The sequence below is a fragment of the Penicillium verrucosum genome (assembly GCF_028828655.1).
Source record: "Penicillium verrucosum strain IBT 35672 chromosome Unknown utg000005l_segment0_segment0, whole genome shotgun sequence".
Lineage (NCBI taxonomy): Eukaryota > Fungi > Ascomycota > Eurotiomycetes > Eurotiales > Aspergillaceae > Penicillium > Penicillium verrucosum.
The window spans coordinates 523,297-541,028 of record NW_026643214.1 but is presented as its reverse complement, the minus strand read 5'-3'; the positions used below and the strand labels follow the sequence as shown (position 1 = coordinate 541,028).

General features: G+C 47.2%; 4 protein-coding genes across 4 annotated transcripts; 2 read left to right on the top strand and 2 right to left on the bottom strand.

Moving 5' to 3' along the window:
- Position 1: 1 nt before the first annotated feature.
- sar1 (Arf family GTPase SAR1) lies at positions 2–1,201 on the top strand (the record flags this gene model as incomplete). The annotated part of the gene is made up of 5 exons (XM_057223774.1): positions 2–20; positions 268–371; positions 556–661; positions 781–1,080; positions 1,161–1,201. 5 exons carry the CDS (start codon positions 2–4, stop codon positions 1,199–1,201), a joined length of 570 nt encoding a protein of 189 aa, XP_057068914.1.
- A 2,053-nt stretch (positions 1,202–3,254) lies between these two features.
- glcA (type 1 serine/threonine-protein phosphatase catalytic subunit GLC7) lies at positions 3,255–4,929 on the bottom strand. Its single transcript, XM_057223773.1, has 4 exons — positions 4,701–4,929; positions 4,223–4,624; positions 3,798–4,097; positions 3,255–3,720 (listed from the first exon to the last, which is right to left on the bottom strand). The coding sequence occupies exons 1-4, from the start codon at positions 4,875–4,877 to the stop codon at positions 3,628–3,630; spliced, it is 972 nt and encodes a 323-aa protein (XP_057068913.1). The 5' UTR covers positions 4,878–4,929; the 3' UTR covers positions 3,255–3,627.
- A 1,884-nt stretch (positions 4,930–6,813) lies between these two features.
- N7516_011054 (leucine-rich repeat domain-containing protein) lies at positions 6,814–9,630 on the bottom strand (the record flags this gene model as incomplete). Its single annotated transcript, XM_057223772.1, has 3 exons — positions 9,572–9,630; positions 9,285–9,463; positions 6,814–9,180 (listed from the first exon to the last, which is right to left on the bottom strand). Exons 2-3 carry the CDS (start codon positions 9,324–9,326, stop codon positions 6,814–6,816), a joined length of 2,409 nt encoding a protein of 802 aa, XP_057068912.1. The 5' UTR covers positions 9,327–9,463; positions 9,572–9,630.
- Positions 9,631–13,920: 4,290 nt separating this feature from the next.
- N7516_011053 (patatin-like phospholipase domain-containing protein) lies at positions 13,921–16,121 on the top strand (the record flags this gene model as incomplete). Its single annotated transcript, XM_057223771.1, has 2 exons — positions 13,921–15,360; positions 15,411–16,121. The coding sequence occupies 2 exons, from the start codon at positions 13,921–13,923 to the stop codon at positions 16,119–16,121; spliced, it is 2,151 nt and encodes a 716-aa protein (XP_057068911.1).
- Positions 16,122–17,732: the final 1,611 nt, after the last annotated feature.

The window sequence follows — 17,732 nt, the reverse complement described above, 5'->3', positions numbered from 1 at the left end:
CATGTGGATCGTCAACTGGTGTAAGTACCCTCCCGACACAACACCTGATCACCTGGAGTCACCGTCCGGGGCCGATCCCAAGCACCGAGGAGCGGAGAACGAGATGTTTCTCTGGATAGTTTAGCTGCACTGGAACTGAATACGTCTTCATTCCGACTCCGATATCGAGTCATGCAACGGCTGTGCTGCGGTACCGGCTGCTTGTGATCGGATGTGCGTCTCGAGGTACAAGGTTCAATTTACTAATTTCGCTTCTGTGTTCTATAGTCTACGATGTTCTGGCCTCGCTGGGTCTCCTCAATAAGCACGCCAAGCTTCTCTTCCTCGGTCTGGATAATGCCGGCAAGACGACACTGCTGCACATGTTGAAGGTGAGTTGGTGTTCAGGTTGGGAAGTGAAGACCTAGCACTTTGGTGTTCAATCCTGCTAGCTACAAGGCCCGGGTCTGGTTGCGCTGGGTTGTTTCACAGATACTGGAGCTTGGATATAGCATGGCGGAGATATGAAGAACTGGGCATCATATGGGACTTGTTTGCTGACAGGACATTCAACAGAACGACCGTGTCGCCGTCCTGCAACCTACCGCACACCCCACCTCTGAGGAGTTGGCTATCGGCAACAACCGCTTCACGACCTTCGATCTCGGTGGCCATCAACAAGGTGAGTGATACTCTCGATGGGGAATCGTCATGTGGCGCAAGCATACTGCCAAGCATCATAACACCCCTCCACAGTTCTTCGGATTGGACATCACTAACGGACCTACCTTCTCCCTTCAGCCCGCCGTCTCTGGAAGGACTACTTCCCCGAAGTTAGCGGAATCGTCTTCCTGGTTGACGCCAAGGATTACGAGCGCTTCTCCGAGTCTAAGGCCGAGCTCGACGCTCTCCTCGCCATGGAGGAGCTTTCCAAGGTCCCCTTCCTCGTTCTCGGAAACAAGATCGACCACCCCGATGCTGTCAGCGAGGATGAGCTCCGCCACCAACTCGGTCTCTACCAAACTACTGGTAAGGGCAAGGTCCCTCTCGAGGGTATCCGGCCTATCGAAGTGTTCATGTGTAGTGTTGTTATGAGACAGGGTAAGTTTTGTCGAGTCCTAAGCCTTCCATTGGATGTGTACATTGGAACAATTAACTAATTTTTTTCTTTCCTCCAACAGGATACGGTGAGGGCATCAGATGGTTGTCCCAATACGTTTAAACAGAGAGTCCTCCCTGTTCCCTCGACGCAACCGATTCCCCTCCCTGACCTGTTAGCCCCAAATCCATATTCATTCCACTCGAGCAAGAGTCCAAGTGAAATGAAAGTGGCTCTGGTTTTGGCTTTGGCTTCTGGCTTTCTCCGACATTCCTCTACACCCGAACACCCAATATCATATCTAGCTACGCTTTACACACCCCCCCCACAAACCTAGTCCCAACTTTTTACCCCCCGCACGTACCTGTACGTCTTGAATGTGTCACTCGACAACGCTGTACCTCGCTCATCTTGTCACGTTTGTTCAATTGTTCAATTCCTGTTCCTTCTGTTCTGCGCTTTTGCTCGAGCTAGCTAGCTGTTTTTTTCCTGGTTACTATAGTCTAAAGACTTCAATTTCTTTCTTTTTTTTCCCCCTGGTATAAGCATAGGAATGATTGTGTCCATCATCATGTAATAAGCCCCGCCTACCCCCGCATCTCCGCATATTTTCCCTTTTCCTCTTCTTCATTATGAATGACATGGATTCTCTGTCCCCATCCCATCCATCTCCTTTGGATGGGCCGAAGATTGGGATAGCCTTCCCGGAGGTCTCAATCCGCCTCCTACGCCTATAAGAGAGAGGAAGTGAACACAATCCTCTGACGAAACTTGCTTCGGAAATAAACAAATATGTTGATATTGTCATTTGGTAGGCGTTGAGTCTTGCTCAATCTTGCTGTACATACTATACATTCTTTCCGCAAAACAAGCATCAAATCTACCTATTAGAACCCTCGTTTAAATCCTCTACAACTTGAACGGTCTCATTGCTTCTAAATCCCGTTGAATCTCCGCGCGTGTCCTCTCTGTAGATACATCCTTTACCACCATCTTCATACATATACAGCCGCTGAATACTACGCCCTGTAATCGGACCACACTTCCCACTTCCAATTGTCCGTCCATCAATTTCTCGCACATGAATCTGCAAGGGAAATGTCCCAGTACAAAATACCTCATCAACACCAGCACCAGCACCATATGTCTCCGTAAGAGTAAAATCGAGCCCTCGAACAGGAATTCCAAATTCCATTGGACCGAGAAAACATCAATGCATTTCTGCCGGGTGGTTTTGATTCCCTGCATCTGATTATTCTTCGTCGGAGCCCAGCCCATACTTCACCGTCCCGAACAATGAAGAGCACGTCTTGACGAATCCATCTAGATTCGAGATCCTGCATCAGGCATTCATCGGAGCCGCTGACATTACCACTGATATACACGCTTGCACGTCTGTTGCTTTGGAGATGTGGTTCCACATCTCGTCTTTGATATCAGGAAGCCTTCGACGGATATGGACGTGTGGCTCATTGGACATATTGTTTGTGTCAAGAGTTCTGTGCAGAATGGCCATTCGGTATATATATTAGATGCAGAGAGTGGCCCAAGAGCTAACAAGAGGGAGCGGATTGCACGAAGCCTAAATATGAGCGTCGTAGTCGATGCGTTAGGCGTTAGGGGACACTGTCTAAATCGGCAACCAGAGCCCTGCCAACACAACTACCTTGGATCGGTATTATCATACTATACCTATGCCTTGAATTGAAGGATATTCCAATTCCTCAATTATAAATATAAGGACGGGATCAACTACCCCAAAGAAAATATGAAATATCTTGGCCTACATAAACGTAAACTCAAATGTGATTCTCACAGCCCATATAACAAACAATCTAGACCTCCGGAAAAAAAAAAAAAGAACCCCATTCCAAGGCCGAGGTAGATTTCACAGAAACACCGCTAGTAACAGAACCTCCCATTCCCAATCCGGTATACGATGCATCAGCAGAGAGAGGTACTTACTACCGCCTCGTACGTGTCGGACTAGAAAAGTCGAAAGACGGATATGATTCGATAAGAAAACAACAACACATGCGGTCAAGGAACAGGACAATAAGAAGTAAGGAAAAAGAAGAAGAAAAGAGAAAAAGATAACCAGTTTCCCTTCTCCGTTCCCAGGATGCCGAAAGGAAAAAAAAGAAAAAACTTTCCAGTCTCCAGATGGTTAGAAACAGAGAGAAGTCGAGAACCAACGAAGAAATAAGTATTTGAACTCCGCCCCGGAAGTACAGAGGGTCACACGGGCCAGGAAATGATGTGACTGTTGTTTTTTTATCGCATGTCGCACTGGGAGAGAGAGAGCCCGGGGGTCAGGGAGGAGTTGAAGAATGTTGACTGTGATATTATCGGTGGAGTTGAAGAGGAATATCGGACTTCCCTGGGTGCGGATGAGGGGTTCCTCGGTCGTTCATCGTTTTCGTGGATCCGGGGGAGGGACTCGCGGGGGGTTGTAGGGAGGATGTCATGAGGGCGCTGTTATAGAGATTTTGTGAAAGGCTTATCTCCGCCCGAACCTGCTGCACATGGGGAAGCTCGTATTGATTCTTTTATTTCTTCTTTTGCTTTCGCGGAGTGACGGGACCGCCGGCGCTCATGCCACCGTAAACGTACTTTTGCTTTTTCTCGGCTGGTTTCAGGATCTATCGGAAGAAGAAAAAAGTAGGTTAGGAACTGAAAAAAAAAAGAGATCTCGAATGATGAAAATTCCATAACTCACCTGGAAAGAGCACAGCAGACTCTCGTCCACACTCATCATTGCACCGGCATTATCGAATTCACCACAATAGTTGGGTGCACTGAATAGTGTAACCAACTGGCGCTTGGAGAAGAATTCGTATCCATCCTCAACAACTTGGTGTGCACGGCAGATCAGATCCATATCGTGTTTTTGAAGGAAGCGCGAAACCACATCGGGGCCGAATGTGAATGAAACACCTCGGTCGTTTTCGCTCCAGCCGGTGATATCCTTATCGGGGTCAGACCATAGGAGATCGCACAGGAGACCGCAGTCGGGAATCTATTTCAGTCAGCGATGTTGGCTTTTAGCCGAACGAACCCAGCGCCACGCTGCCACTATTCCTTTCGCCAATAGAACCACAATTTACCAGGGAGGGGTGAAATCGGAAAAGGGGAGAAACTTACATCCGTGGGGCGCATGACACGGCGGATTTGCTCCATCGAGTTGAGATCGGGGCTCAGGCCACCGTGCATGGTGAAGATCTTCTCATCAATGATGGCAGCAATGGGGAGACAGTTGAAGCAGTCGGTGAAAGTCTTCCAGAGCTTGATGTTGTATCGGCGCTTGCACTCATCGTAGAAACCGTAGATACGGTTGATCGAGGCACACTCGTGGTTTCCACGCAGAATGAAGAAGTTCTCGGGGTACTTGATCTTGTACGCAAGGAGGAGGCAGATGGTCTCGAGAGACTGCTTGCCACGGTCGACGTAGTCACCGAGGAAGAGGTAGTTAGCCTCCGGGGGGAAACCGCCGTATTCGAAGAGACGCAGGAGGTCATAGTATTGGCCGTGGATATCACCGCAAATCTAGCAAGACACGCATGTTAGACGGAGGCCTATTCCGACTCGAACATCCGTTCAGACACAAAAGAAAAATTCTTACCTTGATAGGCGCTTCCAGTTCGAGAAGAATGGGTTGAGAGATGAAGATCTCACGAGCCTTGGTGCAGAGGAAACGGATCTCTGACTCGAGCAGCTGAACCTGCTTTCCAGGGCGGCTACCCCTCACCTCCAAAAGCCGGTCGATGATCGAGTCCAGATCCACTTCCTGATCGGCCATGGCGAATAATGTCTAACGAAAACACGAAATAAAGAAAAAAAATGGGTGAAGGAAAAGAAAAGCGAAAGGTGGAAGAGAGACTTCCGGAGCGATCGGGTGAGATTAACAGAGATTTGATGACGCGGCGACTATGTCCTGTTACTGTCGGAAAACCAAGTTAATAAAGCGTTCTAGATTGAGATGAAGTCCAAGTCTGCATTGCAAGTCCCAAATCGAAGCGAAATTGAAGAACGCGCTCGAATTTTTTCCGTTGATTTTTCTTCCCCCTTTGGGCGGTCGGATTGTTGGGAGCAGCAGCGGAGCAGCGGAGGATAAAAGGAATAGAGAGAGATGCCTACCAAACAGAAGATTTCGAGACCAAACAGATCTAGATTGGGGGCCCAACGGCCACTGAAAAGAAAGGGAAAAAAAAAAAGAAAGTTCTGGCAGAGATGCCAGACGGGTGTGGACGGTGGTGCCTATCCGAGGTATTGTGTACGCGCACAGTGTAAATAGAAAATAATGGGCTCCTAGACGCCTCACAAGATAAACGAGGCTGAGCGAAAGAGCACTTAAAACTCTTAGCGATTTGACTTGATGAAGAAAGCCGAAAAGTGGATGAAGTCGAAGTCGAGACGAATGGAGAGAGAGAGAGAGAGATCGGGAAATTTCAATCAAAGGAGAAAATTTTCTCGGTATGATAGGCAGACCAGTTTGAATCTCAAAAACATCAACGTAAACGTGAATGTGGAGATTGGAGATGGGATTGAAGGTTGAAGAGAAGAGAATCTTTTTTACGAAGAGAAAGCGGGAAGTTCCTTATTTTGTGTTTGCGCGTGTTTGATCTTCCCCAAGGAGGGGGGTTATATGTTATATATAGAGCGCGCTTATAAAAGAACCTATTTCCCCCTTACTACTTTGCAATTATTTTATTACTCTATTACTCTATTACTCTATTCTATTTATTCCTTTCTATCTCTTCTGTGTTACAAACGCTTTAATACAAAAAAAAGTCTCTGCATAGAGGGGGGGTTCTAGGTCGAGACTGCTAACGCCCTCGACGCCAAACGGGGTCCAAGCACGAAAGTAAGAGGCTGATCGACTAAAATAGTGCATTTAGTACATTTGGATTGTGCATCTAGACTGGGACTATTCTATCATGCCATTCTAGAATGCCTTTGTATCTATGTTGTATACCTATACTATTGTACATATACTATTGGATCTTTCGGCTCTACGGAATAGATATCTAGAAGGCCTAATAGAGAAGAACCGTAGAAAAGTAGAAATATAGGAAACTCTCCAAAATAATTGGCATTCTTCACAAATGAGCTCGAGGCTCTAGTCTTATACAATGCTGCTTGTCCAGAAGCCATGCAGCATTATACAGAAAAGGAATTGAAAACAGAAAACCAAGAAGTAACAAGAGGGGAATTAAACAAGTCAAAAGATCCGTCCCAACGCCAACATGCCCGAAATTCAGAATCATACAGTACAACGCTAGAACCGAAACCAAAATGTCTTTCACTGTGCCTTCCGTGGATCAAGCCGACTCCCAACAACCGGGTGTCATCGCAGGATGCGTTTTGGAAAAAGAAAAGGAAATGGGGACATGCAACAGTGAAAAGAAAAACAAAACAAAGCAAAAAAAAACGGCCGTAAATAGTTCATACATCCAACCCACCATAGTCTCATAAGTCATCCAACGCCGAAAACAATGCATAGAATGATCAGCTGCTGGTACTGGGGATATGTTGTTCAAATGAGTCCCGAGGGACCGCACGAGGGGAGTTGGGTCCTCGTAAATAAGGAGAAAAGAAATGACAGAACCCGCTGAAGCGGGTAAACGTCGCATCCACGGAGAGAACTCCGGGAGTCAGGAGATAGAAACGTGAGAGGCGAACGGAGTCCCGACAGGAGATGTCATGGCGAGGACTGTAAATAATAAAAGGGTATTTTATCCGCTAAGCGCATGTCCGCTCAGGATCGCTTGGGTATTCGAGCGGGTGAGTGTGGGTGGGGAGATATGGGGGGAATGATCCAAGCCCGCGCCAGAGCTGTGAGCAAAGTCTTTATGGGAGTTATTCCAGTCGTTCTCGCCGAGAACAGTGAGCCAGTTATGGCCCACGTCCTGACGAAGAACTTCCAGCTGCTGGCGACAGAACTCTTCATCCATCGTCCTATCCTTGCCTTGCAAAGCCTGTACAAGAGGGGGACTCGAATGCACAGGTTTTTCGGGATTTTGGATGCTTGACGATCCAGAGTGCGCGGCGCTTTCCAGCCTCCACGGCTGGTCAACGGGGACAACAATCGGATGGTCAACCGGCGGTTGGATTTGCTGAACAGGAAGAGCTGGAATAGCTGTGCTGCCTGCGTTACCCAGGCCATCGGTAGTAAATGGATTGTCCACCGAGATATCGACTATCCTGCGTCGTTGGAGCTTTTTGCGGCGATTGGTTCCCAGATCACTTTCCTTCAGATGTGCACCATTCATGCGCAACTCTTCCTCGTCTTCTTGAGGTTTGAAGATTGCAATATCGTGGGGCACTTTCGAGATAGTAGACTTCTGCACAACAGTTGAGTCATCTGCCGGGCTGGAGCGTACAACTGGTGCAGCTTGAGGCTCTGCAACTCGCTCAACAAGTTGCTTCCTCTCAGTGTATCCCGGGCCTCTACCGTCAATTATAATGTCCTCGGAATAACCAGGCGTCCGGCGGAAGAGGTTCATGATCACAACTCGATATCCAGAGTGGGTCTTGACGAACGGATTGCCAGATACCCAGATCTCCCGTATTTCAGGGAGACTGGTCAACCGTGCAATCTCCGTCGGGTCCGTGAGGTTGTTGTCACGAAGATCCAATCTTTCCAAAGAGAGCAACCGCTCAATGCCTGCAAGCGAACGAAGACGATTTCCGCGGAGGGTGAGAACGGTAATGGCGGGGAGGGGATTCCGTGTGAGGGAGTGAAGAGACTCAATCATGCAATGCGACAAATTGAGGGCTCTCAATGCCACCAGTGATGCTACGCCGTCAGGAATCTCCGTCAAGAGGTTAGAGGACAGATCAAGGGAGTTGAGACTATTGGCTACAGGTGCGAGACTGGCAGCAGAGACAGATGTTAGAGAGTTTTCAGGCAGGCCCAGGTGTCGCAGGAATCGCCATTTTGAAGGTGAGAGGACGTCCGCGAGAAGGTTTGTGGAGCTTCCATTTCGATGGCCGGTAGAGGTCTCGCTTGATTCAGAGCTTGCGGAGCCCGTGCGGCGAATTTGCCGAGACTGGCCTCGACGGTGACCGTGCTTCGTGTTCGGTCGAGTCGGAGAGACACTCCCGGCCCTGGCCCGAATCTTGGCGCCTTCTGAGCCGACTCGGAACATCGGGGAAGATCTGGGACTGGTGCTGGTTCCGAATGCCGTGTCCACGATAGGAGATCCAGGGGCTGAGAGGGAGTTGGCCTGGTCGGGGTTGTGGACTGGCTGACTGCTGGAGCTGGTCCATCCCAGTGAGGGCGACTGTTGAGACTTGGCAGATCGTCGGCGGCGTTTATCAATGTCGTCCAACACGATTCTCGTTAAAAGATCGGCCGGATCATCCAAGTGGGCTCTCTTGATGGTCAAGGTGCGTAGTTGCTCAGACAATCTGTCCCAGCCATAGAAAGAACGGTAATCTAGATCAATAATCTCTAAAGCGCTCAAATTCTTAAAGGAGTGCAACGGCACAGCCGTATCGAAAGGAAATTCTTCATATCCAGAGATCAGAGGAGCACGGTGGTCCGGAGCAAGACGAAGACACGGGATCTTAGTAAAGGCAGAGTATAAGTACTTCAGGTCCCCTTCCAAGGCGGCCTTGGCCTTGTCCGATTTGGTTGGGGTATCCTTGGATCCAAGACGGAAAGATGACCAGAGGTCGGTCATACCAGACATCACACTACGAACACTGGACACCGAATGGATGGAGGCCCGATCACTTCGGGACTGTTGGGGCTTGTTCAGGAATGAAACATAGGATTGCGAAACCTCGGTGTGAATGTTCTCCAATCTGATATTCATAGGGCCCACGGCAATGGTCAATTCCTCAAAACGGGAAAGAAGATAGAAAAGGTGGTGGGGAGTCAATGTCAGTTTGGCGGTTTTGGAGTTCTGCGACATGAATTTCAATGCCGCGGATGAGAAGGCTGCGGCCAGGGTTGACGAGGTCGAGGCGAAAGAGCTACCAGGGGTCAAAGGAACACTGGGGGATTGTGGAATGGCAGTTTTGGTGGGTTGACGACGAAGTTGTAGTGCATTGGCGAGGGCCTTTTCGTGGGTGCGAACGTAGCTAGCGACATTCTATGGTAACCATGCATGTTAGCTGTCTGTAGGACCAAATAACAAATACATAGCCAATCTCTATCATCTCAACGATCAGGCGACTGCTGCATATAAACACAAACCTTTATGAAAAGTTGTCCATCCCCGGTGTTGATTTTCTCCATGGCGTCAACGGGGAGTAGTATGGTGGGTGGACTGGGAGAACTCTGAAGATGGATAGCTCAACAGATGTTACCAGATGTAGTCGACATCTTGTTTGTGCGACCCGAATGAGACCCGAAAAAAACGAGCAATCGAGGCTCTAAATGCGAGGGTTAGCAACGGTGTGCTGAAATTGATCAGTCTCATTGGGGATGAGGGAGGGGATTTCGGGGACCCCTGGAGACGGGGAAGCGATGATGGATGATACCTAGAGAATGAATATGGAGAGTCAAAAGAAAACGACTCGATCTCCTCTCTGAGACCTCGAAAAGTGAGATAGAGATTGGAGAGGAATGACAAAAAGTGAAGAGAGGGAAAGGTGGTGTGGCACGGGGTAACCAATTATTTAGCTAAATAATACAGGCTTATCCTGATAACACAATACACAGGCCATATACGCCGTAATACACCGTTTACCAACATTTTTATTTCCGATTTTACTATTTTCTTTTTTTATCAGCTGAGATATTTCAAAATGATAGTCGTCTGATATACTTGCTGATTGGATTTTATTTCTCCTGCTATTCAATTTTTTTTTTATATATATATTCTTACCTCGTGAATGCAATTGTCTGATTCTGTTTTCTCTAACTCCGTACTCCATACATATACGCTGTCCTCTTCCTACATAAAAAAATTTGACCTATCCAAGTAATCTACAAGACACAGACAACTCCGTGCTCCGTACTCCGTACTTAGTTCTAATACCGTATAACCATCCACTAATATAAATAAATATTTTGCTGCTAATGCTGCAGCTACTATACCCGGGTGGGAAGTGGCGAGCCTATAGGGGCAACGCCTAGTATTTTAGTTCGCCGAATTCGCTCCCGCGTCTATCAAGACGATTAGTACCCTGGTAAACACCCCCCTATTACCCTATAAGAAGATCAGGAAATTTTTTCGATGATTAGCGAAGATTAGTCTGTGATGGCTTAATCCCTCTTGCATAATATAACCGTAGAATTCGCACATAGCGTCAATATTATGAGCCGATCGTGGAGCAAGGGAACTCAGACCATATGCTATCGGTGGGTCCTATACTCCGTACCGAGGGGCTCTCTCTTTGATCGACGTAAAAAATAAAATTTAACATCTTCCCATTCATGCAGTTCAAAGTTGAAACCCACCCCTCCTGGAAATTGTTGAAACTTGTCATGAATCCCACCTTGGCGGCGGCGTGTTGATCAATCTCCGACGCAGCCACACGCAGGCAACCTCAGTCCACGATGCAGACCGGGTGGGAATGCCGAGAGCTGGTCTAGTTGCCCTGTGCTCATTTTGGCCCGCTTTTTCTACTTTTTTTTTTATCGGGTCAAGTACTCCATACAGAGAGTATCAACTGTTTTTTAAAAAATAAAAACCACTCTGAATTCAATGCAAACCCCGAGAGTACGACTCATACGCCGTGCCCTTACCGAATATGTCGTTGGTCATCTGTAGGCGCTGAAGGGGGTGCAGGCGATCAAATCAGGGTTCAGACAGAAGCGAATGATCGCACGAGGCACAGGATTGGCGGGGGCGCACATGCATGGGAGGATATCTGCAGTAGGCCTCCCTTCTCAAACGGGCAATAGTGGATGCAGTCATTCAGAAATTCAGCGAGAATGAGCATAAACAGAGGACCTGGTTGGCGTTATGTCTTGATGAAGCCCTGTAAAAGAACGAATCAGCGACATTCAACCAGGTAGAATTCGCCATTACGCTACCTAAGATCGTCGGAGTCCGTCAGCTCGCACTGACATCTGACATTCCTTTAGGGAGTGGAGACAGGAATTGGAAATGTGGTTTCTTTTACTCTAAATTTATATATACAACATATATATTGTATATATGAACTCCAGAAAGTCTTCTGATGGCATTAATTAACTTAACGAGACATTAGTATCACAAAGTTCAAGTAGAACATAGATATATGGTTTCATTCCATGGTTCTAACTTGACTTCGTCCTGATATCAGCCACACCGCTTCTACGGAAAACGTTGGAACGGATAAGGGCGGCTGTCCCATGGTTCCAATGTTACCCCTTCATCTCTCTTTCGATTTTATTTCGAGAAGGGGGGGCTGTGTTTAACCGTTGACATCCCCTAGAATAACTAGTATTGTTGTAATTACGATATGAATTTATTATATTGCGAATGTTTCATATTTGAGCATCAAGGACAAACTCACTTCTAAACTTTATACAAAGGTATAATTTCCCATTTATTCATTTTTTTTTGTATCCCTGCGACAGATCCTACAGCGCGGGGTATAATTTGTAGTTAGATCAAAATATTGAGAGCTAGTTAACATTCCAGGACATTTATGTAAATGCGCCGCAAACGCTCGGTTCGACTTCAGATCCCAGCCTTGCTACATACGACACTGCACTTTTCACGCGAGGAGTCTACAGCATCCCTGCCGTTATTGGAGTGTGTGCTATGAATTCGCATATGTGCTCCGTATGTACTTTATGGACAGCCCCTGTTATTTCTAGAACTCCGTACTTCGTATAACAAAATGAGACGCCAATCTTTTTGGGCTGTCAGGGCTGAATACCCCCTCAAAACCCCCAGGTATGTTCAACACATGGAAATTACACCTTTTAACATAACTAAGGGGAGGGGTTATATGATATCATGTCAACTAGATCTACATTGTCCATCTGTACTACAATGTTGTATGTAGTTAGTTACATAGTTATCCAGTACTCTGTACGGAGTACCGAAGACAACATAAAACAAAGGCCAAGTTTGTCCCGAGTAGGAAACGCTTTCGGGCGTTGACCGGCCTCGGAGATCCAAGGACATTTTCCCCACCCTTGGACGATCCCCGCCAAGTACGCGGTGCGATATGGGACATACATGGGCGTTGAGTCTGCTCATTGGCTGAGATGCAACACGGGTCATTTCCAGACGCATTCCCTTGCCAAGACTGAATGTTGCTCGCTGAGCTTTTTTTATTTTGCTTTTGCCGCTCACGTTCGGGGAGTACTGGGGGTTAACTTCGTAAGCGGGGGAAAGCTTTCTCACCGGCTCTAACAACGCCACAATACTTCTCGAGGGAAGATCTATGATCTGCATAGGGCCAAATAGGGAACGATGATTCGAGTTTGGATTAAAGATAGCGAAAATGCCAAAGCGTTTTTGACCTCAAAGAGCGGGGCTTTGGAGAACATGGTAACCTTGACATGGGTCGCACTTAAATTCGGCGCTCCCGGCACGTTCAGGGATGTCGTAAAAGGCTAAAGCACTACAATAAACTGAGCGGCTACCGCGCAACACGGGACATTAAATATTCTTACTCCTGTGTATCACTGCAAGACAAGCCGAAGGTTGCATCGAAAACGATGCTTAAAAACACGGTTAGTATAAGCGAGTGTAGAATCGCAAAGTAGCGATGGAAAGCCATGGCTTATAACATGTTTGCTTTTTTCGCGTCTGCATTTAAGGCTTTAGCAGGCTGATCAACGATCAGCATTGGCGACGAACACGACCAAAAGTAAAAAGCGTCCGGGAATATCCTCTCCTAAACGAGTCTAATTATGGACGAATCCTGCAGCCCGTGATGACGCTAAGGATATTTAGTCGCTGCAAATCATCCTCAATATGTGAATAAGGGCCCGCTGTTAACATCAGGTGACCAAAATAACGTTTCCCCGTCGTATAATATAAAAAAGGTATCCGATATTCTGATCTACTATGTTGTACATCGTAGCTTATGTCCGATACCGTGAGCACGAGGCACTTCCTCGCTCTTGATCCATGTAACAACAGTAATGTTGACCCCCACTGCCAGCCCATGGGATGCTTTCCTGGGCCTCCAATTCGGCTGCGACAAACAAACTCTCCCGAGGCGCCTACCAATCACGGGAGGACACTGAGGTATTCCTCAATATTCGCGCCACTGAGCATGTAGCGGTGAGCTGTGGTATGATTTTTTGAGCCGGGATAAAAGAAATCTGGCATTTAGCCTCGAGAGAGGCGAGCGCCATGACCCCGCTGATTGAGCATTGGGCCATTGAATAGCAGATTGCATGAAGGGATGCCGGTTACCCCCAGATGGCGTGCATGGAGGGGTACATTCCAAGGATTTTTCAATGCCATCGCACGGGCGGCGGCATTGTCGTACTCAAATGCCGCAGGATCTCAAGGTGGGATGATGCCTACCATAGTTTCTCAAAGTTAATTCATTCTCGATACAAAGAATGTTAAGTGAGGTTGAAAATTGCGTGACCATGACAAATTCAATCCCAAATATATTGCTTCCAGTAGATCTACACAATTCCCTCGTTTTTGAGAACAACAGTGTTCTGAATGGGAATCAATTGCTGTTTAGCTACCGAGGCATCCATGGTTCGGTATGTTTTTTATTTCTTATCTGGCGGGGCAAGATCTGGATGACTCAGCTAAAATAAAACTAGACTAGCTGTTTTTGGAATAAGACTAGCCGCAATGTGGGGATAAGCTACACGTGACGCCAACGTCATGATCCGTACAACGTAGCTTTCCCTGATTTCCAGGTACCTCCGTGACTTTCAACATCTTCGTTGATGTATTCAGAATGTGTTGAATATGACCACTGAGAATAAACCCGCATTGTACGACCCTTACGACCCGGCCTGTCTCCCTGACTACGACCGCGACTTCATTCAGCCGGATGAACTTGACCGATTCGAGAGGGCGCTGAACGCCCCAGAAGCTTCCCCATTGACAGCCATCAACGACTGGCGCCCGATCAATCAAAGAGTCCGCAAGAGTCGGGGCCGTCGGAAAACACCAAAGCGAAGCAAGGATGAAACGAGGGAAGGCGTGCTATATACTGTTTTGAAATGGCCCTTCCTCTTCATTGTGTTCGCATGGCTCACAGTACTGAGCTTTGGATATGTTTTGGTGCGCTTCTATATATTACTGTATGAGCAGTGGGTGACATGGCGGGGAAAGAGAGAAAGGCTACGCCGAGAGCTATCTGCACAGAACAACTACCCCGACTGGCTGAAAGCGGCTCAGGCGCTGGACGTCCATCTCGGAACCGAAAATTGGAAAAAGACAGACGAGTACGCTTACTACGACCACCTCACTGTCAACAAGGTGGTTGCGCAGCTGAAGCAGCTGAGGAAGGATGCGGAATGGGAGATGGAAAATGGTCGGGTTGGCTCCAGCGAGGTACCTGTCATTGAAGATCTCCGGGCACTTTTGGAGGCTTGCGTCAAGAACAACTTTGCCGGTGTGGAAAATCCTCGGATATACAGCGAGACCTATTCGGGAACGAAGGAGCTGGTTCAGGAATACATCGACGAGGTGCACGCATGCATACAGATCGTTTTGGACAATAAGCAGATTGACCGGGATGACAAGTATCAGCTTTTCAAACATCTTGATACAAACTTCGGACGCACCGCTCTTTGTCTTTCGGGTGGCGCTACATTCGCTTACTACCACTTCGGGGTTGTAAGAGCGCTGCTTGATAATGATGTCCTCCCAGAAATTATAACAGGCACGTCAGGTGGAGCACTAGTGGCAGGACTAGTCGCGACTCGAACAGATGATGAGCTGAAGCAGCTGCTCGTTCCGGCTCTAGCACATCGGATTCGCGCATGTCACGAAGGGCTGGCAACTTGGATCCATCGCTGGTGGCGAACTGGTGCTCGGTTTGATACTTTAGACTGGGCTCGGCAGTGCGCCTGGTTCTGCAGGGGCTCAACGACATTTCGCGAAGCTTACGAGCGGACCGGGCGCATTCTGAATGTCACCTGCGTGCCCTCGGATCCTCACTCACCGACTATCCTGGCCAATTATCTAACATCCCCCGATTGCGTCATATGGAGTGCTGTGCTTGCTTCGGCGGCTGTTCCAGGCATTTTAAACCCTGTTGTATTAATGACTAAAAAGCGTGATGGAACTCTTGCGCCTTATTCGTTTGGACACAAATGGAAGGATGGTAGCCTGCGGACCGATATACCTATCAAAGCGTTGAACCTACATTTTAACGTGAACTTTACGATCGTATCCCAGGTAAGATTAATTTCGACCATTTTACCCCTTTGCCACTAACACTACTCCAGGTTAACCCCCACATCAATCTCTTCTTCTTTAGTTCTAGAGGGACAGTGGGGCGACCAGTCACACACCGTAAGGGCCGTGGTTGGCGCGGCGGCTTCCTCGGCACTGCAATCGAACAGTACATCAAATTAGACCTCAACAAGTGGCTTCGAGTTCTTCGGCATTTAGAGCTCCTACCACGACCTATGGGCCAAGACTGGAGCGAGATCTGGTTGCAAAAGTTCAGTGGCACTGTGACTATTTGGCCCAAAACCATTCCCTCCGATTTCATCCATATTCTTTCCGATCCTACTCCTGAACGGCTCGCCCGCATGATACATGTCGGCCAGCAAAGCGCTTTCTCCAAGATTCAATTTATCCGAAACCGGCTTAAGGTCGAGAATGCGATCATGAAAGGACTGCAAGAATCCAGAACGGGTGGACGCGCGCTCTCCCCGATCCTCTCTCGTCGACTCCGCAGTCGAGAAAATGAACAATCAGACTCTATGGTTGAGCGTCTAGATGAAAATAACCCCGAACGCGATGGGTCTAGCTACAAAAGCGAGTCCCGTTTCGGTGACTTGTCAGATAGCATGTCCCGGTCAACCAACTCATCACGTCCTCATACCCCAAGTTCCCGACGGGGAAGCGTGGTCGAGGAAATAAGACGCCAGTCTGCCGTTTTCTTTGACGATGCGGACTACTATGGGGACGAAGATGCCGTGGTCATCTGATAAAATATACAAGCGGCTCGAGCGGCTCCATCAGAGTTTATGGCTTGGACTGGGGTCTTTCTACTTCGGGGCACCTGCAGCCCTATCTCGTCATGCTACTTCCCGTTACTTTGGATATCCAATATCCAGAATGACGGGCGGCTCCTATCGCGGACACTTTCGGGTAATACATCCGTTGTCCTTGACTAGTGTCTTTGCTTTTCTGTTTCCCGCCTCCCCCCTTCATCAGCATAGCAAGGTGTCTTATGTCTTATTGATATGCATTTAATCATTTTTGGCTTAGTCTTTATTTTGCGACCGTTGCACTTGATTACATACTTCGCCGTTCCTTCATTCCTTCTTCTTTTATTATCAAAATGGGCCATGCGTGTACATAGACAGCTTCACCTGTACGAATACTAAGGTTGGGAGGATAGATATTCTAATCAACTGCCTCAGGGTAAATTTGCCAAATTAATATATTACCATCATCTGCTACAATTCAGCTTGGCCGAGTATCAAAAGTGACATCAGCCCCTATGCAGGTAGCTTCAAATGGCTTCCAAGGTTCTCAGCACTAGAGATTTAGGAAATTGGTTTTTTTTTTTTTAAAATTAAACAAAGCCGTTGAGGTATTTGTAAATAAATAATGAGTAGCCCCACGCTAGTAACTCATAATGGCTAGTTTCTTTTTCCGGTTCTTCCAAGGTTGTCATCTATGTATTATCTAGATGTAGATCATTTACATCCATGGATATATTAAACTTACATATACCTTTCCACCCCTGTATCGGAACAATACTCCAAACACTGCTGCACGGTTATATAGATACAACTCGAAGCACTTGTAAAATGAGTGCGGACGGAATTATAAACGAGGCAACCGAGCTACCTAGTTAGGTTGAGCTCATAGTCTTGCTTTGAGATATGTATTGTAGTACCACACAACAACGAAAGATATACGTACATGTATTTAGGTATTTTGATAGGCTCCTTTAGATAGCCTTCAAGTTAGAATAATTAGTTATTCTGTGAATTGTATTGTGGACCAATCGCTCGGGGGTGATGCGCACGATGATCGACCTTTTTACTATTGATGTATCGTAACGGTTGACCGGATAATATCTCCACTGCATCAGTGGTCTAGTGGTTATGATGCTAGTCTTCCATGATCAGGATTCGTCCTTTTCAAGTTAACTGGCGAGGGGGGTTCGATTCCCTCCTGATGCATTCTTTTTTTCCCGATAATAAGTTTACAGTGGGGTTATTCCTCGATCTACCCATCTTTCTCTTTTTGCTTTTTTTTTTGTTAGTTGGAAGGAGCCCAGATAGTAGCAACAGGTTACTAGCTAGCTATATTTACGTACAATTACAATTTTGAGGGAAAGATAGGCAGATATCGAGCTGTAATTGTTAGCTGATAGGCGCTCGTCCAATGTAACATTGTTAAATTAGTCTGCAAGCCCCGAATTGAGAACTGGGCTTGTTAACGTCATCGTACATAAAACATAGATAACTTGTCAAATTCGTTTTCGATAGTTTATTAAGTGTACGAGAAACAGATTTAGACTGGCGGTAGATTGGTTCGAAGCAATACAGTATCTAATTGCATAACTACTGTTGTTCTCCTAT